This window comes from Anser cygnoides, chromosome Z (assembly GCF_040182565.1).
Source record: "Anser cygnoides isolate HZ-2024a breed goose chromosome Z, Taihu_goose_T2T_genome, whole genome shotgun sequence".
Lineage (NCBI taxonomy): Eukaryota > Metazoa > Chordata > Aves > Anseriformes > Anatidae > Anser > Anser cygnoides.
In genome coordinates, this window is record NC_089912.1 from 62,646,321 (window position 1) to 62,666,987 (window position 20,667).

Here is a 20,667-nt window from a genome sequence, read left to right on the forward strand (position 1 = left end):
TTTATTAGACCTTTCTTCATTCTAGTGTAGATGGATTATCAAGATACCTGTAAACAGTAGCAGGTAGAAACAGGACAAATTCAGACAAAACCTTTAATAAGTGGGTAAAATACATCAGCAACAACTCTTCTTTAAGATTTCACATTTCCAGTTATAAATAAAATTTCTGCAAAATAAAAGTGGTTTTTAAATAGCCTCCAAAAACATCCATCTGGTTGCTCTAGCCTTTAAGAGAAGTATGTGACTTGAACTGTTGGCACCATTTAGAACAGAGCTAATCTGAATCCAAACCATAAATGCTTTTTACCTCATATTAGCCGTGTTCGTTAGGTGTCTCTTGCCTTGCCAAAGGGAGCAGCACATCTCACCATGCTCCAGCACTTGAAATGACCCCAAACTGGGACGGATGTATAGAGGACCTGGCTGAAGAATGTTTTTGCAGGGCATTACTGAAAACCAACCAGGTAGCTTTGATTTAGAGCACTATACATGCTCACTGCCCAAGCACTGCTTGTACCAGTTGACCTAGAACAAAACTAGCTCAGACTGTGCTCGCTTACAATAGACTTTGGCTGTGGGCAGGCAATTGAGTTATCATCTGAAGGTCATGCTGACAAACACAGCAAAACTTACCTGGAAGCTCAGAAAAAGAGACAGCCAGCTAGCTTTTGAAAAATCTGACCTAACAATATAAAGTGACAACTGACACAGCTCTGAGCAGACTGAGCAAAAAATGTTATTTCCACACGTGCAACTCTTGAAGTTTGAGAGGATTCTGGTGGCAGTGGTGGACCACAGAACATCCTGAGTTGGAACGGACCCGCAAGGATACTGGAGTCCAGCTCCTGGGTCCACAGAGGACCACCCAAAAACCAAACCTTATGTCTGAGACTGTTGTCCAAATGCTTCTTGAACTCCAGCAGGCTCGGTGCTGTGACCACTGCCCTGGGGAGCCTGTCCCAGTGCCCGACCACCTCTGGGTGCAGAACCTTTCCCTAACACCCAGCCTGACCCTCCCCTGTCCCAGCTCCATGCCGTTCCCTCGGGTCCTGTCGCTGTCCCCAGAGAGCAGAGCTCAGCGCCTGCCCCTCCGCTCCCCTCGTGAGGGAGCTGCAGGCCATGAGGCCTTTCAGCCTGTTCTGCTCTGGGCTGAACAAACCAAGGGACCTCAGCCGCTGCTCATATATCTTCCCCTCTGGACCCTTCACTGTCTTTGTAGCCTTAGATCCCTAACAGCATTCAGCATCACTGCAGGACAGCAGGTGTAGCACCACAACCTGCCGGCAAAGCAGCCCTGTCTCTGAAGAGCAGGCAGATACCCAGCTAAAACTACTATTTGAAAACACATCTTGGAAGTTATTCCAGAAGAAAAGGCAGGGTAAGCACTACTGCAATTACCAAAATACTCATTAGTAAGTGATGCCCATTATATTTGGAATGATTTACCAGCAAAGCGGAATTTGTTTAACATCATTGGCAATCAAAAGAATTAAGTCCTGTGCCACAGTAATAACCAAGGAAAAGCATCTTTATTTTTGCATAATAAAAAGGATGAATTGACTTCAGACTTGAAAAATTAAAGGATGTCATGTTTATCAATTAAGATCACAGCCTGAAGTAGCGTTCCAGACCATTAAGAGCAGGTTCCTCAACTCTGCTAAACCAAAAGAAGTTCCTGATAACAAGGGAATAAAAATCCCAGCAAGGGTTTAATACACTTCAGAAGGTCAAATTTGGAGTGGTATTTAATAGGCCTGCCTCAGCCATGCCTCCCAGCTCTCCGTGTGTCAGCATGAAAACCTTATCACCATTGCAACCAACTGCTAGTAATTCCCTGTGATGTTAATGAGTTTTGAATTTATGCAAAGTCTCCCGGCAGGTTCTTCCGCAATATCTACCAGCCTTGATACCAATGGGAAATACCTGTGGTAAAAAACATTTAGCTTTCTCCCAGCTATTCATTAATAAGGCAAGCCAGACTTCAGTGGCCATTTAAAAATCTCTCAAAAGCAAACAAACAACAACAAAAAAAATCCACACCAAAACAACTGGCCTGGAAAGAAGCAGCCAACAAGGAAATACATCAGGACTTGTTTTTGGGTTGCTATGTATCTATTAAAAAAAAAACCACAAAACTCACAACATGTCTTATAATTCTGACTAGTCTTCCACAGAAAACAAGTCAGAAAACAAAATGAAGTCTTTGATCCTCAAACCAAATAAGAACATTTGCCAGAGCTATCAGGACTTTGTGCAGTCAAGAAGAATAAACTCATAATCAGGTGCGGAATTGGAAGTTGGGAAGTATGAAGGCTTAACACAGAATTTATCTACTCATTTTAGCGAAATTATCAATGGTCACTTAGCTTTACAGCCATTGCCAAACTGCCATAGCTTATTAAGAAAAAAAAGCAAACTTTTTGCTCATAAAACAGAATCACAGAACCGTAGAACAGGCAAGGAAAGTAAGCAAGCCAGCAAACACACATCTCTCTTGCCAGTATGAGCACCTTGTGCCACTCCAGCTAGGCTTTTGCTAGGGCATTCACCACTACCTCTTCTGAACAGCACCTCTACACAGGCACATTTGTACTAAATACTGCTTCCAGGGTTAATCATATGGACAAGCAAGGGAAAACACTGGCACTATTAGAGTCTACATTGTGGATTACTAGATTATAGAGCAGAGTTGAAAACAGCCGGTGCCTTGGCAACACTAGCACATACATCCTCCATCTCACACCCAGACTGATCAACGACCAGAATCCTAGTCACTGAGAAGAGTTTGTCATATATACATACACCACATTTGTCAAACTGAGACAGCCTATAGCCACAAACCAAGCAGCAAGCTTCACACCTCTGCAAATTAAAACAAAAACACCTGCAGATTCCTGAAGTGTAACACCAGTGAACCTGGGGAGACAAACACTTTTTTGCTGGGTTGCTTTCAACCTAAAGATTTTTTTCCCCAAATCCAGAGATTAATCTTAAGGAATTTAATGCTAAAAATACAGAACCTTAGTGTTAATAAAAGCTCATGTCTGACATTTCCCACTGCAGCATGAGGAAACTTCTTCTGAAGAAGCATGGCTTATAAATTATACGTAGCTACATAATCCAAATGAAGCATTTTCCTATAACCAGATAATCTCTTTATAATAATTCTTACATGCACAGCATGGATCATCTCGGTTATTTTCACAATCACTTTGCCCCAATTTTTGCAAGAGCTACAAGATACTCTTTTCATGGAGAAGTGCTTTTGTGGTATGCTGGATAAAGCATATCCACTGAAGGGTTTGGCTCTGCTGGAATAACTGAAAAGGAGTAGTATGCCTTTTTTACTCCATCGCTGCAGCAGAAGAATCACTAGTGCTTTGAAAAATTCCAGACTATACATTCAGGCCCTGCATTAACATCCCAAAGTAGCAATTCCTGCCAGTTAAATCTCAGTGCAAGTATCCTAACATTTACAAGAAAGGTAGGACTTCCTGTAACTCCTTTGCCATACCCATTCCCCTCAATCCCAGTTTGGTGACCAAAACTGGAACCTAAACCCAACTTTTGACATATGCAGATATACAGAAATTGAGTAACACTAGCTAGAAGCTTCCCCTAGGATTATCAAGTGCCAACAACACAATGCAAGTGCAGCTTTTACATGCTCCAGCACGCTAGGTGACCTCCATCTTTAAAGCCTGTGAACATGCTGTTCCCACAGCTATTCTCAGGACTGATATTGGATTTTTTTTTTCTTTTAGATAAAGAAGGGTTACAGAGACCTAGACAGACCCACAGACCTGAAAGTGGTTGGCACGGAGAAAGATGGATAGTTAAATCTTCCCCTGGACTGCATCGTAATTCTGCTGCAAAATTACCTAGAGTTTAGGAATCGTAAACTTAGAAAAGCTTTTTTTCTCCTGCTTCCATATCAAGTAGATCCTATAAGACACTTGTTAAACGTTCATCACTTGCACTATTAACTGAAAACCACTTCCACTATAGTTCCACCTTTTATTAAGCAGTTTAAATCATAAGATCTCAAGACTCATTCTAGATCAGAGTCCACGTATTCTGCCTCTCTCCTGCAGCTTGTCTCAAGGGATGTTGTATTCGGCTTTCTTTTATTCCACATGTATCCCAAACACAGCCACTATGAGAACCAAGGCTCAGGCACCATGCCCTCCCTTGTGCTTTCAAACTAAATCCACATTTGCAACCATTAGGGCTCAGTGTTATGTCTAAAGATTCAACGGCATTTTGATGACCCCAGCTGTGCTTCCATTTTGCCAGTGGAACAAAGCAGCCCCCCAACAACGGCAAGGGGAAGCAGAGGGGAAGCTGTGCCACAGGAACACTCATTGTACGTTTGTCCATACCTGAGACCCCTTCTGAAAATGGCACAGGCCATGCTGGTAAGTGTGAACTGTCACTTGTTTTGCTCCATCAGTATGATTACCAGCTGAGACCCCTTTCCATGCCCAGGATAACAGAGCAGGGCCTGCAGGAGCCCTGTGTCTGTGTGGTGCTCAGCTGGAGGGACTTCCCTAGCCACCAGAGATGACATATTTTCTATCTGCATCATGTGCATGTGGATGAGAAGAAGATCATGCTTTCACACAGAAGAGCGTATTGTTTTTAGAAGCATCAGTCATAAGATCCTGCCAGAGAGCAGATTTATATGCAGTCTCTGGTCAGGAACATTCCTACTTGGTTTTTCCTCTCAGTGAACAGCATGCTCCCCGTGCAACACGGACAGCTCTTCCTCCCTCTCTTGTTTCTCAGAAGGTTGATCTGTTCAGACAGCTCCTTGGATGTTCAGGTTCTGCAGACTTCAGAAACAATTTTAGAAGTCATCCTTTACCACACCCCAACCTACTTGTAGCTACTGACTACAAGACAAGTTTCAGATTAAAAGTTAAACCCCACAATCAGGCTACTACCACTGAGAATAAGCCACTGAGTATTCAGGTAGTACACTCCTCTACTACTGTGTCAACCACTGCAGGTGAAGCCCTTCAAACTCAAACAGGCCACTGGTAACATTTAGAGGTTTTTCGGTGGATTTTAATCCACTTATCTCCACATCTCTAACGGAATTAGACTTGTGTGCTCAAAGAAGTTGTGATCCTAGAACTAGCTTGGCTAAAAACGTGGGAGGATCTCATCTTTGACACCGAGACAGAAACCATGGTTTGTTCTCACCTGGGGCTGCATATGAACAAAAACCCAAGACAAGACACAGTGTAAGCACACAGCTTATTTGAATACAAGTGTACTAAATCATTAACCTACATTCCCATTTAATCAGCAAAACGCACAAGACAGAGAGAAATGATGATCATTAGAATATCACTGCCGTGCTTGGGTTCTTAGGAAAAGAGACTGTCTACAGGATTTATTAGACTGAATGCTGCAGAGCCCCAAAGGTCAGCTGCTCGTATTAATGAATCCTAGCTCAGGAAGGACACTGAATAGATAGCAAGAGAAACAGTGTCAGACAAGCACGAGATGACACGTCAAACCATGCGCAGGGAGAAAGGATTCGTGTCTGAGGGCCCTGAATGCAGACGGAAACCAAAGTCTGACAGGAAAGATCCAACAGTCTTTTCTGGAAGCAAGAAGCGTGTGAGCAAAGTAGTTCCCAAACAGCTGATGAGAAAGGTTTGATCTACCTACTAAAGCAGAGTGTACAGCCTAAAAGAAGTGGTCCAACAGGCGTACAGTGCTGGGTTATGGGACTTTTCAACAAGAGTTACTTGGTGGCTAGTTATTTGATGTTCTGACCTACTCCACAGCTTTATTTAGGCTTTCTCCACTAACTCCAGGCAGACAGCTTGTCAACTTCTGTAATAAAGCTGCAGATACACAGAACCTAGCAAGTTCAGTGAAGAACTTAAAAACATTCTAGCAAAATAACTTGCTTACAGGCAGCAGCTGCATCTTCACTAGACAGCTTGCCAATACTACAGGAATAGCTCTACAACATAAAAAATGCTCTCCCTTTTACCTTCTGGATAATAAATAAGGTCTTGACATTGGGGTGAAGAAACTGCATCTCATTAGCCCATCTTCAGAGGGATGACAGCCTTCTTACGAAAGAAGACCTTCAGCTTTACTAATGGAAACAACAAACTTCTCTCTGTCCGTATCCAAGAGGACTTTGCAACCCACTAGTAAAAGCACACAGGGTATAGCCAGCATACGCCACGTGTATTTAAGAGGGCATTTCTTCCCAAAGACGTGATGAGCCTTGTTATCCTGTGAATTCATAGTGGATATGTCCCAAAACCATGCAGACTCCCCAGCAGGCTCTCTCCAAAACGGAAGAATATTTCCACCTATGATTTTATTCACTTCAACTCCCCGTCCTTGGGGTCAAAGCTGAGAAGTGAATGCTTGCCTTTTATTACATGCTCAAAAACGGACACCAATCCACTGAACAAGATTACAGTTTAAACCTCAGAAAGAAGAATAATGGTCAGAAGGACTACACAGGGTTAGAGCTGGAGCTGACGGATTTACTCGTTGCAAGTGGCTGCATCACTAAGACGTCAATTTTAGTGACAGATTCTGAATAACCCCACCGGGACCTTATATTCAAAATGGTGCAAGGCTTCACAGAAGATACATGGTGTGTGCAGCGTGGGGTGAAAGCGCAGACACATTTCTGCAGTGTCTGTGGAAAGTGACAGATAATTGATCTGAATAGAAGCAGAAAGACAACTGCTCCAGCCAAGGTCTTAAAATGTCTGGAGAAACCAGGCACACCATCGTGACTGACTGAATCCCTACTGTGCCTTTAGCCAGCTCCCCACTTACCCCCTACCCCACAGGTAAGGCCAGCTGTAGGGTCCCCTCCTCTTTTCTTATCAAGTTCAATCTTCAGTTGGACAGCAAGGAAGAAGCAGCTCCAGGGAGGCCACATGCGCCCTACAGCCCTGCGGGTGAGCAGAGAGCTTTCTTTGAATGAAGGCTTGCAGAATTAAAGGCACACGTTGTTTTCCTCTCTTGGCCTGGCATTTTGCTCACCTTGTCTGCTTCCTTACAGACCTTACGCTACTACTGGCAGAGAGAGCGTATGGCTATTTCTGTACCACGAGTTGGTGTCTGAGTAGATATTAATGTCGAGCTACAGATAACAAGCTCCTGGGAGGTATGGAAGAATCCCTAGAGGAGGCCGTGCAGGTTTAATTCTTCATTAAGTTCACAGTGCCCCTTTTTAAACACCTTTCTTCGCTCATGAAGGGATCTCCCAACATGACTGACAGAAGAACTACGTTTAAGAGTTTGTGCAAAGAAGTGGAAAAAAGGAAGCAGCCTGCAGAGCCAGCACTCCCGCACCCTCTGGCAGCAGCAGCAGCATCCCTCAGCACAGCCTGTGCTAGAGTAACTGCTCGAGCTTTTCCATGGCCTGGGGGAGAAAGGAGATTGCTCCTGTACCTCTGCACCAAAGGCCTGATACAGAATGGGGGACAACGACCATGATAGAACCGAGGTATTCAGGAAGATCATTCTTAAGACTCCGGCTATAAATGACATCGCAGCACATCAAGTCAGACTGTCTAACTAAAAGAAGGACCCTTTGAAATAGAAGTATTTCAGAACTTGCAGTACTGAGCCTTTACAAGTCCCATGTACTGTAGGCATTTACAAAACATATAGCTCTGTAACCCCTGGGCTACATTACCATGAATATACATAGGGATGACATTTTCATTTTAGAATCTTTTTCCTTCTAGAAAGATGAGTTTCTTGTCTAGCTGCACTTGAGACCTAATGTTACATTAACATACCATTTCTAAGCCCTACAGGTATAACCTTTCTTTTTGCGTGGTAGTAACTCTTGCTTTTCTATTTTCAGTTTTCTCCTTATTTTAGAGGTGCATCAGGCAAAACAAAAAAAGATCTTAAAACACAGCACAACTTCCCTAACAGGAGACAGTCAATATTTCCAGAAACTAAGAATGCAGATTTTATAAGCATGCTGAATGCTCATGCTGTCTGCTAACTGAAATTATAGTTCATTTTTGAAACACTAAGTACCCAGTATATAGAAACCAAAAACAGAAAAAAAGACAAATTTTCAAGAAAAGGCATTTGGAAATGCAACTTCTATATCTTTAGAATTTTCCGGAAATTTTGCACCTCCAGGATCAGCGTGGATTCAGCATCTCAACTAGAGAGCCATCAGCATCACTGCAGGATGTGGCTAATTGAAATCCTTCGATCAGCTTTAGCAGTCACAACTCGAGCTGCCAACCCAATGCCCCACAGCATGGCAAACCTCTGAGAGGAACCAGCCCGGCCACAACGCTTCAGAAGTAGATATAAGGACCATTAGCCCAATTTCTCTGCAGAGAGTTCCATTTTTCAAGCAGGTGGAGAACTGGGAAATTAAAATATTGTGTTCCAGCTGCCACTTCCAGAAATCAAGCCAAAGTCTCAGCAGTTTGCGGAAAAGCTCCTCTGAAGCTGCTGCATTTTGGCAGGTGCTTTTTCCTCAAGAAAAGTGGTACTGATGCCATGTGGGCAGATGCACTTTTATTCTACTTGCATTTCCATGCTAAGAACAGCAACTGCCTGCGTTATCGTACAGGAACGATGTGCGATCCAACACTGTCATCTGTCAGTTTGCCACCATACACCAGCCGGGCTCAGGAGGGTTTCCACATACCGCCAAAATTCAAGATACAACCCCACTGCACTGTGCTTGGTACCTTCCATTCTAACAGAAATAGGAAGGATTTTGCAGGAGTTTGGCCAACACAACAAGCTTCTAAGTCACAGGAAGAGCGTGTAGTAAGGTTCCTGTGCTGAACTTTTGTTAGGATAGGTCCACATATGATTGCAGGCAGCCCCATTCCTATTCTAGACTACTTTAATGCTCTTCCTCTGGGGCATCCTCACTGGGCACACGTCCCTCCACTTCTCCCTCTGTTTAATACCTACCTATGCAACAAGAATTAAGTGTTATGAATCCTTCCATACAAAAAAAAAAGCCATTGGAGAAAGCAAACCCACATCAATCATCACAACGATGCAATGAAAGACTTGCAGTGTTTCTCTGGTTGCAAGTTAACACACCAAATCCCAGCCACATCAGCAAAGATAGCTACCCATAGAGCCTAAGTGTCTCAGAAATACTGTGTTTCAGGCCTTATCACATCACGCGCCCCAGCAATGTTGGAACTTGGCCCTCTCTGAAACTAACCTGCTGCCCAGCAGCTACTGAAGAAATCCCTTTTTGTGGAGAAGGATCAGAAGGATCGTGACCAGGCAGAGATCAAAGAGAAATTAAGCAGAACAGAGTTTCCACAGTTGAGCTTGCATCATGTTGATAGGAAACACATGATATTAAGTATTAGGAGTAAACAAGAGCCCAGGAAAATTAGTATATTAACTTGAAGGGACAGGTACTCTGGGGATGGAAGTCAAGAGCCACCAGTATCCAGGACAGGAAATCAGAATCAAAACCATTCCAATCTTACAGAAAGATGCCACACGTGTTCTAGAAGGAATGTGTACTGAATTGTGCCACAATATCAAGACATGCAGAATAATACATCTTGCAGAGATGTGAAACACTGGGCCTTGTCCTGCCCTATGTCCTGCCTTGCCAATGTTGATCCAGGGTCTGTAGGGCATCCTGTCCATTTCTCTGCAGCAAATCCCTCTCGTTAAGTCCTGCACTGAACCTTCTCTTGGGTCAGCATTAGTACACAGCAGCTCTCATAATCCATGTTTGCAGAGGTCGAGCAGAACCAAGGCAGCTTGTCTGACTTGGTGTTTTTTATCCAAACAGGCTGAAGAGAGGAGGAAATGACTGCCCACCCTCCTAGCTCCACAACACTGCAATTGTTGAGAAGGTTATGGGAAGCACAACAGAGATGGCCAGCACGCAGCCTGCAGAACAAACACTTCTCTGCTCTGCAACACAACCCCTGACCAACCCCATTATTAGCTAGGAGCAACTTGCAGCAACCAGAGATCCCAGCACGCTTCGTCAGAGCAAGCGATGCTCCACACAGCTCCAGTTAGGTGCTGCCCTTAGCCTTGCACTAAGACACCAACGCAACCCTTAGCTGGACATGAGGCAAGGTTCCCCCTCCAGACACATTTGAACTTTAAAGAATTGGGCAAAAAGTCATAGATGGGCCAAGTACTCTGCCCTTGCTCAGCAAATACAGTACTGTTAGTGTCATGATGCGTGCTCCGTGGACACCAGACATTAGTGCAGAACCACTGCAAAGGAACCTCTGGAGGTCACCTGCTCCAAGCCCCAGCTCAAGCAGTGCCACCCAGAGACAGCTGCCCAGGAGGCTTTTGACATCTCCCAAGATGGAGACTTGTGCTTGGGAAAAATACACACCGGTAGGGCATGGAACAAGTCCACATCAGCTTGTATGGACAGGTTTATTTCCCCAACACAAGAGTTAGAAGCTACAGAACCAAACAACCACAAGAACAACCTAAAATGTTTTCACCATTTGTCAACTCTGTCACCCCTGACAGAAAACTGATCAATAATGCCGGTATCAGTGGCAGGTTTGGATACTTATGGGATTAGAAACACTGTGTTCTGAGAATGGCTTTCCTTAGGCATTTGCCAGCTGTACCTATCTCTTAAATTTGAAGAGTTCTGGCTGTCACGTCACACCTGGAAAACAAGCTTCTACCTCAGCCCTTTGGATGGGGAAAACACTGCTAGACTCCTTCAGCCTTCAACATTGCACAGACCACTGGCCCTGGAAGGTGGAATTCGAAGCTTTTCCACTGAGGATAGGAAAAAAAAAAACAGTCCTGAGACACACGGGTTGTTTTGTACTTAAAAACATGGGATGGGGTAGGAAGGAAGGAGAGGAAGAGGAATGGGACAAGCAGTAGCTGCCGTAGAACAATGCAGCAGCATGGGGCAGAATTTGGCCACCCAAGCAAACCACTACAAACCCCAGCCAGCTTCTGAAGTGCAGGGAGCCTTGCGAGCACCAGTGCCTGCGTGCCAGGTGCTGACCAGGAGCTACAAGCAGGTGGTGCCACTGGAAATGCTGTACCAGACTTGCTCTGTCCCATTCCCGAGATTGATGCCAGCCTTCCCAGGCACGTGGAAGCATCCCTCACCATCCACTCACTGCAGCAGTCCCTCGCATGCACGCATTTTCACTATGAACACTATTAGTTAAAAACCAACAGAAACCCTGAAGCCTAGGGAAAAAAAAACTCCTTTAGCTGTGTTCAGAGAATTTTTTTTTTTAAATGTGTGAAATTCCTTTGTGAATTTTTCGTAATTTTGGCAGCCGAAGAGGAGAAGGAAACCTTCTTAAGCTTACTACCATTGCTGCATGATACACCATCCCACCCTGAGACAGCTGGGCTGGACCAAGTCACCTCCTCAGGTTCTGCCCACTCTGTCTACACAAACGTGCTCGCAAATACCATTTCCATCCCTCTGCTATTATGGGATTTTATTGGGCATAAGAAACCCCAACTGCTTTGGGAAGTATTTAAGAGTTTTGGCTTTTTGGTCTGCCAACTGCTCTTCCAAACTCGCTCATCTCACTAGTATGCCCGCTGCCTTCACCATAACGTGGGCCAGCCTCACCGTGCTCAACAAAACCTCACAGTAAGCACGCAACAAGTCCCCAGCAGCTTGCAGGGACAGTTCTCTTCCCACCACAAAGGTTACAAACTGAAGAACCAAACCATAAAAAAAATCAGCCTGAAGCTATTTCCATAATTTGTCACCAAAGCCTTTTCTTGTCGCCGTGAGGTAACCAGTCTGGAGACCAACACAGAGGAGCCTTTCCGTTCACAAGCCGATTATTGCGTCCTCAGTTTTTATTTAGCTGATGAACGCTGGTTGCCACAAGAAACCGAGGCGCGGACACCGACTCCAGACAGCCGACAGCTCGACACACCGGGAGCCTCGGGAGCACCTTCAGGGCTAACACGAACCCGCTGCTACCAGCCCCGCTCCCGCTGCCGGGGGATCTGCGGGGGCATTTCGGCCCAGTCCCTCGCACCTCCCCGCGGGCTTCACCCCGCACGGTCGGGTACTGGGGTGGGATCTGCTCCCTCCGGGTGCCAACGGGAGCTGGCGCGTTGCAGCCACCCGCCCCGACGGTGATGCCAACAGGTCGTGGGCTTTGAGGGGGCCGTGAGGAGATGCAGAAGGAGGGGAGGAAGATGGGGAAGGAGGAGAGGAAGGCAGGGAAGGAGGAGAGGAAGGAGGAGGACGTTCGCCAGGCAGGATGCAGGGCCGGACACACACACACATCCCGGGGCTCGCACGCGGCTGGTGCACGGCACCGGGAGCAAGCCCTCGGCGCCAGAGCCAGGCAGCCACACGCCCGTAGGCGGCCGTGGGCTACCGGGCGGCCGGCTGGCAGTCCCCGGGGCTGGCCGCGCCTCCTCCCTTCCCTCCCGCTGCCTCTCGGCGAGCATCAACCGGGGTGGAGGGGCACATTTCGGGGCGGCCACCGCCCCCCCCACCCTCCGCCATGACACAGCAGGGGACGGCCGTTATGTAACGGCCCCGGGGCCGGCCCGTTTTCCCCTCCCTCATCCCAACCCCAATCCCGTTACCCCCGCATGGGGGGGGGGGGGGGGGGGCATGCAGCGGCCAAGCGGCGGCTCCCGTCCCGCCGCTCACCAGCGGCTGCATCTCAGCGCGCACGGCGGGCACCTGGAACCGGTCTATCTCCTCCATCATGGTGGCGGCAGGGCAGGGCAGGGCAGGAAGGAGGGCGGGAGGACGCGGCGGGATGGCGGCGGGGGGCTCCCGGCTCCTGGCTCACGCGCCCGCCGCCGCCCGCCGCAGCCTCATCGCCGCCGCCGTGACTCAGCCGCGCCGCTTCCGGGTCCGCCGCCGCCGCCCCGCCCCGCTCATTTGCATATTCATGAGGGCGAGGGGTGTGTGCGTGCAGGGGGCGGGGTCAGAGCGCGGGAATAGATCGCGGGGGAGGGGGAGGGGGAGGGGGAGGGAATGGCTCGGCGGCAGCGCTTCCGGCGCGTTGCCATGGCTGCCGAGTCAACTTCCGGCGGGGGGGAGGCCGTGGCGGAGGGGCGCCATGCCGGCTAAGGCGGGCGACGGGCGGCGGCAGGTAAGGGCGCGGCAGGGCGGCGCCGCCTCGACGTCACCCACTCCCGACCGGTGACGTCACTCCCGACCGGTGACGTCACCCCGAACCGTGACGTCATCCCCGAGGTGTGACGTCACTCGGAGACGTGACGTGGGGGCCCCCCCCGTCCCCAAGCAGCAGCGCCCGCCCCGCGCCCCGTCACCGTCACCTCACGGAGTCGCAGCGCGGCTGGGGTGGGCAGGGACCCCTGAAGATCACCCAGTCCGACCCCAGTGCCGCCGAGCAGGGTCACCCAGAGCACGCTTTGTTTAGAGTATCTCCAGAGGAGGAGACTCCACAGCCTCTCTGGGCAGCCTGTCCCAGCGGTTTGATCTTTGCGGGGGGAGGCGGGGGTCAGCATAGCTGGTCCGGAAGCTCCCCAACGCAACAACATCCAGAGCGCGTGCCAGAAATGCCGTAACTGACCGGGGGAAGCTGAAGGTAACAAAGAAGGACAGGCTCAGAGCCCGTGAGGTGGTGGACCTCCAACTGAGGGCTAGCGCCTCAAACCCAGGCGTACCGACATGGTTCTGCACAGGGCTGGTGTCTTTGGAGCCGTCTGGTTGTTCCTGCACGTGTGGTAAGAGGGCTTCGGGCTTCAGAGCAGAAAAGAGAAAGAGAGGGGATCTCTGTGACATGCGTAATGCTTCCGCTGAAAAGTGCTTGCAACTGTCAAGTTACAAAGGCTTTATGAGGTCTGCAAAGGGCAGAAATGGAGAACCAAAGACCCCATTCCGTCCTAGATAATAAAGAGGTTTATGCTAAAATCGTAAAATGCGTTAATAATGATGGTATAAACTAAACTTGGCATTAAATGCTTGCTCTGAATCCCAATTTCTTTTACTTTCAGAATTTCCACATAAACATTTTTAGTCACTTTCATTAACCATTATCTCAAATGTTCTGAAATGGATAGGCTTTGGTTCACATGTTAGTTGAAAAACTTAATTAATGTGTTGTAAAGGCATTCTTTTTATTTTAAAGTTCTTGAAACATCACAAACGGTTTAAACTCTTTGGATTTTTGGCTTTTCGCATAACTTTAACTACAATTACTTAAAATAATTTTAACTTGTCCTGTGCTGCCTTCCCTATATTTGTCTGTGCTTGTTAAATCTGACTGCTGTTTCGTGTACTTTCATCGACTAGAATATTCTTGCAGTGGAGGAATTGTGTGAATCACTAGCTGGCTCTGGAGGCCAGAGGCTGTTGTCTCATCTTCACAGATCTAAAGTACAGCCCACGTCACCGGGGCTTGGAGAGTCACAGGAGTAAATGGCTGCACCTTTGCACGACGCACTGCGCCATCGGGGCCCGATGATTGGTATTTACTGAGGCCTGATGGCTACTGTAAAATTAATTGGTGAGTCAAGGTCTAGATCCCAATTCTTGTCAAGAAAGTCTCTTTTGAAAACAAATGAGTAAGGCCCTGCACTTGTGTCTCAGACACGTTCTTCCTCTCTGCCAGTGTTCATAAAGAGGCAGGAAACAAGCTTGCTGCTTGCCTGTGAGGCTGCTTTTTCTACTGAGCATCATTTCCATCGGCTTTCCGTCCTTGTCCCTTTCGCTGCAAGTTCTCCTGTAGCACTATGCTCTTTTCACCTGTCCCCATGCTTTTCATTCCTGTATATCCCTTGTATTGCTTTGTTCTGCTCTGCCTCGTAGGTTTTTCATTGCTGACTGCTTTCCCTTTGAAAATTTTCTTCCTGAGATTGTGCTCAAAGCTGAGACAGTTACCTGAATGGTTTCAGGTTCTTCCCTGTTGCCATGTGTCACTTCCAGTCCCTCCTTCGCTTTCATGGCTGTGGGCTCTTTGAGTGCTTTGTAATCAATTCTTTTTCTTTTTTTCCCCTACAGGTGGCGGTTGCCTGCCCTTCTTCTGTCTTCTGCCTGTCTTGTATTTTCCCTTTCCTCTGACATGAGTCTCTTGCTTTCTTTTGCTCTTTATCTCTTTATCCCAGTGACTTCAGCCTCCAGTTCAACCTCCAACCAGACGATGTATTTTTCTTCTTCTTTGAATGGAATCTCCCAGGTTCTTGGATGAAAATATGCCAAAAGCTGTCTGGCCGTCAGAGATAAACGTGGTAGATGAAGTGAATTCAAGATGAATCGTTTGACTCGATCTGAGCCTTAATTAGAAGCACGTTTAGACCATTGCTCTTATATGTTTGGAGACATTAATAAGAAATGTTCCAGTGTTCAAAGTCTGTTAAAGTGATTGGGTGTGCCCAGATCTTTGTGTTCCCAATGCAGCTTTGTAAATAATAAAACTTATGTATGCTGTATACTTCAATACCATCCTTCCGTTCAGGTCAGAAATTTGTTACACAGAATCGAGCCCCAGCGCGTTTTGGGAACGTGCAGAATTATGGAAAGACATAAACCAATGTCTCTGAATCAGACGGAAGTGAATGGAAGAATTAGATTCTCGACTCCCTTGAAAATGAGGTCTTGGGTATGACATGCTGAAGAACAGTATTATTTTAAAAACAATGACTTGTGTGGCACGTACAAAGACGTGCAGAGAGCTGCTGGTAGGGCAGGGGACAGCACCATGTTAGCCCTGTGTCATTCCTGTGTGTGGGTGGTGGAAGAAAGCGGACAACAATTTCTAAGTTTATAAAAACATTTTAAATGTGGTTTTCAGGTATGCTGTTGGAGGTGTTGGTTATGCTGAATCCAGAGTTCAAAGTCTTCACTTTGTGGCCCTTCTTCTCTTTGAGTGGAGGAGTGCGCCGTGTGCTGCTGTGTACCCCTGTGGCTGAGCCCACTGATTTGGCTATGGTTCCTTAATTGACATTGCATACACTTCTTTTTATTTGCAGTAAGTAAAACCAGACTGGGGGCACTTGCCAGATAGGGTCAACAGCGCTGTCAGCAACAGGTAACTTGTGCTGTGTTAGGAAAGCATCCGAATTTGGACAGTGAGGCGTTTCTAATTAAACACCTGGGCTTGCACCCACCGACATGTCAGCGCCTTCTTTGCTGCTCACCAAGCTGTCAAGGAGAGACAAAGGGACTCCCTCCCAAAAAGCAGTCAGCAATCAGTTCTTACTTTTTGACAGCAAAGGCTTTTAAGGTGCCTGTTAGCTCTTAAAACATGCATTAAACCGTCCATGTAATATAAAATAAACACTTGGTTTAGTGTCTCTCACAAAGCAGATTAAAAATATGTTGGCAAATAGTTCTTAAATTGGCATCCCTAGTGCGTGTAAATGGAAGTCTGCTGCAGGGCGGGCAACAAGTCCCTCTGCTTTCTTTGGCTTTGTTTCCATGCCGTGCTTCTCTGCTCATTGTGCTGAGCGGTGGTTTACTGTTGAGACTGCTAAGATTCAAAACAAGAATAGAAAGCCAGCAGGAAGTTATTAAATGGTTTTACAGAAATGTCAAGCCCACTTCTTCTAATGATTCTCCCTCTTCCCTCCTAGAATCCTTTAAGCAACTTTGTACTTCTCTTTTTTTTTTCTGATTACATGTTAACCTTTGTGCTGCGCTGGAAAGGAAATGGGGATGATAATGCCTGTGCTCAGGAAGATAAAGTAAACTTAGCTGGAGCATTCTGTGATTGCTCAGCCTTGCGGTCAGATTGTCTTATGGTGACTGCTAGCATGGGGAGCAGAGATTCTGCAGGAATGTCTGTTTAATGATCTTAAAAAAATGTAGTCTGTGTTTGTCATTGCCCTGTGATGAGTGTTTCATTAATATGTAATTGATTTTCAGCCTTTGGAAGATTTGCTTAATATGAACTGACAGTTCAGCTTTGCAGAGTAATCAGCCTGCATCATCCCTGCCCAATTTTCTGGTATTTTAGGTTAGATCTGCAAATCCAGATCTGCTCAACCCACTTTACTCTTTCAATATAGGGAAACATTACATGTTTCTCAAGGAGTTACCATATAGTGGTGTGTCTGGCTCCTCACCTTGCTGTGTATGTGCAGCAACCAGTTGCAAGTGCTGGTCAGGAAAGGGTGGTCTAATCTGACAGTACAGGAGAAGGATGAACCGCCCAGCAAAGGCTACAGCAAGGAACCTCATCCTGATGGGGGACAGCACACATGGTAGCATCACAGCATCTCCTACTTGAGCAGTCAGGGCAGGCCTTGGATCTGAATGTGAGGGGTGAACACATTTTCTCCTGAAGGATTTCTGTGGTCACGGATTGAGGGTTTGACCTCCTTCTTAAATGAACACTTGCTCTTGAGAGTAAACCTCTGCTTCCTAAAACACCAGGATGATTTATTTACCATCAGCACTGCCACTGACAGTTCAGAGGTTTCCTGCAGCAGAGGATGAAATAATTAAAAAGTAGGGCTACACAAAATATCTGTTGAGAAAGAGCCAGACAGGACTGGAAGCCAGATGACTTTGAAAAACCTTCAAAGGTTTGCTATTTAGTCAAGAAAGCAGGTACTGAAAATTCTGTCTATTTAGTATAAAATTGGTTGATGAGTCTCAGATCAGCAATTAGTGGCTGTCACATCACCAACAAAAAGAGAGAATGATAATCACTGTGCGTAGAATAAGTAAGATTTACAAGACTTGAATGGATGGTCTTGTATGATTCTGTATTTTCTTTTCTGGCCAAGCTGGAAGCACATTACTGGGGTGTTGAGGGCAAAATTTTCATCAAAGAGATACTGAAACTCCTTGATGCTTGCTCTCCCATTACATGTTTCTGGGATGCGGCAATAGGATAGCTCTTCCTAAATGCCAGCCCGGTAGTGCTTTTTTGAGATAGAGCAATGTCCTTTGGAGAGTGGTCAGTCATTTCTTCTTATTTTAATTTTCCTATTTTATATATATATATAACTTCAAACACGTTAGGAGACAACCCAAGCATCAAACCTAAAAATCTGATTATAAATGCTTGTTGGATAGGTCAGCAACATGAAAATTTCCTGCTGAAGACTTGATTTTGCCTCTTATTTCCATCTCCTGATGGTTTGTCTGCATTAGAGGGAGCTGTGGCAAGGGAAAAGAAAATTAAATGGCATTTAAAGCATCACTTTTCAGCTATTTCCTCCCTTCAGCTGTATCACCGTGTTGGATTTCTGAATCTTTGCTGTAATATAGTCAATCTGTCTTCTGGCGTAGTTGATATCTGGCCCAGGGAGGAATTTCCAGGTGCTGCTGTCAGAAACAACTCCTGGAAGAAAGGTCTGGAAAAGAAGTCACTTGAGTTTTATATATCCTTAAGTGTTATGACTGTTCTGGGCTTCTGATGTATTTTCGCTGTGGGAACTGCTATAAGCTGTTCATTTATTTAACGTAAGATGGTTATCAGAATAGAACATTTTTGGCGTGCATGGATTCTCACTTCAGCATTTTTCAGTGGAACAGTGGAGCATGTCCCAGGGTGGTCTGAGTTATGAAGATGACCTGGAGGTGAGAAACTCCGTGCAACTCTTCTGTGCCTCCTACCTATTCCTGAGTTCCCTAGCAACAATATCTCTTTTTTCCTAATATAAATTCCTTATAATTACTCGCACTCCTCTTCTTGTTAATTATTATTACTAAAGGCAGGTATAGTAGCACCATTTATTAGGAAGATTTATGAAGACTTTTGATGCTTTCTGTGGCAAGATCTTCGTTTTATACAGAATTTGCTAAAAATGAACTTTTTGGATTTAAATGTTCTTTTCTGGGTGTTTGACTTAGGCTAGGTTTAAAAAAAAATCTAGATGCTGAACAACATAAACCAAAATACTGGTAGCAACTTACTGTTGAACTCTGCCCATGCTAGTAAGCCTGGGAGAGATTAAGTGAGGCAGGGAATATACACACACACACACACACACACACAAAAAGTGTGTTAATTATGTAATTAAGGCCTATATCTTAATGCTTGTGCCCAAAGGGATGAATTGAAGGTTGCCTCAGCAACCTTAATTCTTGCATTTTCTAACTTCTGAATACTTCTGTTTGAGATCCTAATAATAGCCTGTTAACTTTTCTTCTTCTGTAGCTAATTATATAACAGCAAAAATGTGCTTGAATTTTAGAGATGTGTATGAAGGCCGGTCCTCGTCATGAGCATCTTGCTGGTGAATGTACGACCATTATGCTGATTCACAGTTATAGTTTATTATTCATATGCCGGATGCACTCGTGACCTCTCCCCTGTTGTACAAACACTGAATAACCTGGAACAAAGAAATAGTTGTCAGTGCAAAAGGTTTACAGCTTAAATACTAGCATGTGGGTAACACACTGATGTAGTAAAAAGGAAAATGAGGGAACAGTGGTCATCATTCTGGGCTGTGGTGGCAAGACACCAACTACCTGGGTGCTGCTGAGGACACTTTACAGCTAATGTGGCAGAGGGGAGTTTTAAGGAAAAATACGAGGAAGTACAGTGTGCTGGTTTGGGAAAGATTTTCAGAGAGCAGGAGCTTGCAAAAGGAATAGCAAAAGGACCAAGCACAGACGTACCAAGGGAAAGGAACATCAGGGCTGCCTTTTCCACAACAAGCACAGCAGTAGGCTTTGTGCTATTACGTGAACTAGCAGGCGGTGTGAAAGGCTTTGTGTTCTTGACTGACCCATGTTTGTTCTCCACCTTGCTTCTTGTAATAGTGTTAAGCAGATCCACTAGTTTTGGTGCATATTCATTTTCTTGTCCTTGGCGTTTGGCGATGGTGTGGTGAGTTGTTAGCACCTGGGGTCCTTCACTAGAACGACAAGATGTCCATGCTGATGGCTTCTTCTTCACCGTTCTAAGACCCACTTGAGGTTTCTTTGTAAGTTAACTAGCACACTTCAACACCTTTCTGTTTCTTCATTGGTCTGATGTTCCACGTTGCATCTGAAATTACTATATATGTTGTTTTTTTAAGTGCTATTCTATTGTTCTTTTGTTCATTTGTTTTCCTTGTTACCCCTAAAGCCAGCTTGGTCCAGCTCCCAGGTGTGCATTTCTTTAACTGACCGTTGGTGAGATGTTTACAGCTGTGGGGTCTCCAGTGCAAGCCTGTGCCCCATCCCGTATCATCCCATCCCTGTACTTCCCTGTGCCGCATCCTGGGTCACCTCTTCCAGGGTCTTCCTTGTCACACCAGGCCTGTAGTTCCCTGTACATTATGTTACAGTCATAAAACCATGGTGGTAGTGTACAAACATAAAAGAAGTAAAGCAAATTTGGATTCTCTGTGGTCAGTTAGCCTGCTGCTGAGTGTAATAAAGCTGCAGGCAGGCCAAGGAAAGTCCAGACAGAGCAAGCCAAGCAGCCTCAGCCCTGGGGCTTTGCAAACTCAATACGCAGCACGGGGCCCATTGGTAGCAATGACAATACCAAATTATGGGGCTGCCCTGATCTGGCTTGGAAGAAGTCTTGGGGATGGACTAAAAGAGTGAGCTCCAAGCACGAATGGCTGTACCGGGAAGGAAGGATGCTCCTGAGCCAAGGAATTCCAGAGAGTGGGAGAAGGACAGCAAGAAGCCCAGACCTGCACATTTCCCTGTTAGAGTGGTGGTTTGTGCCTTTTTCACAGTGGTTTGGGTTTAACTGCTGTTTGTGTTACTGTGTTGTTCCTGACTTCTGTGCT

At 46.0% G+C, this 20,667-nt stretch overlaps 2 protein-coding genes and 1 long non-coding RNA gene across 9 annotated transcripts in view; 2 read left to right on the forward strand and 1 right to left on the reverse strand.

The window, feature by feature from the left end:
* Window positions 1-12,883, reverse strand: part of FAM219A (family with sequence similarity 219 member A) — a 99,127-nt gene extending 86,244 nt beyond the window's left edge. The window contains exon 1 of one of the 4 annotated variants that reach the window (XM_048048559.2): window positions 12,656-12,883. In XM_048048559.2, coding sequence (XP_047904516.1) covers window positions 12,656-12,715 — 60 coding nt within the window. In that variant the 5' untranslated portion in view covers window positions 12,716-12,883. The remainder of the gene's footprint in view (window positions 1-12,655) is intronic. The other 3 variants (XM_048048560.2, XM_048048558.2, XM_066988722.1) reach the window with 3 other exon arrangements.
* A 91-nt stretch (window positions 12,884-12,974) lies between these two features.
* DNAI1 (dynein axonemal intermediate chain 1) overlaps window positions 12,975-20,667 on the forward strand; it is a 141,160-nt gene continuing 133,467 nt past the window's right edge. For all 3 annotated transcript variants that reach the window (XM_048048552.2, XM_048048553.2, XM_048048554.2), the window contains exon 1: window positions 12,975-13,106. In XM_048048552.2, the coding sequence (XP_047904509.2) occupies window positions 13,074-13,106 (33 nt within the window). In that variant the 5' untranslated portion in view covers window positions 12,975-13,073. The remainder of the gene's footprint in view (window positions 13,107-20,667) is intronic.
* Window positions 13,113-15,423, forward strand: LOC125180137 (uncharacterized). 2 transcript variants are annotated; one of them, XR_007158427.2, is made up of 3 exons: window positions 13,113-13,704; window positions 14,273-14,486; window positions 14,981-15,423. It is a non-coding gene; the product is annotated as an uncharacterized lncRNA (long non-coding RNA). The 2 variants fall into 2 exon arrangements; XR_007158426.2 differs by having other exon boundaries at window positions 14,350-14,486.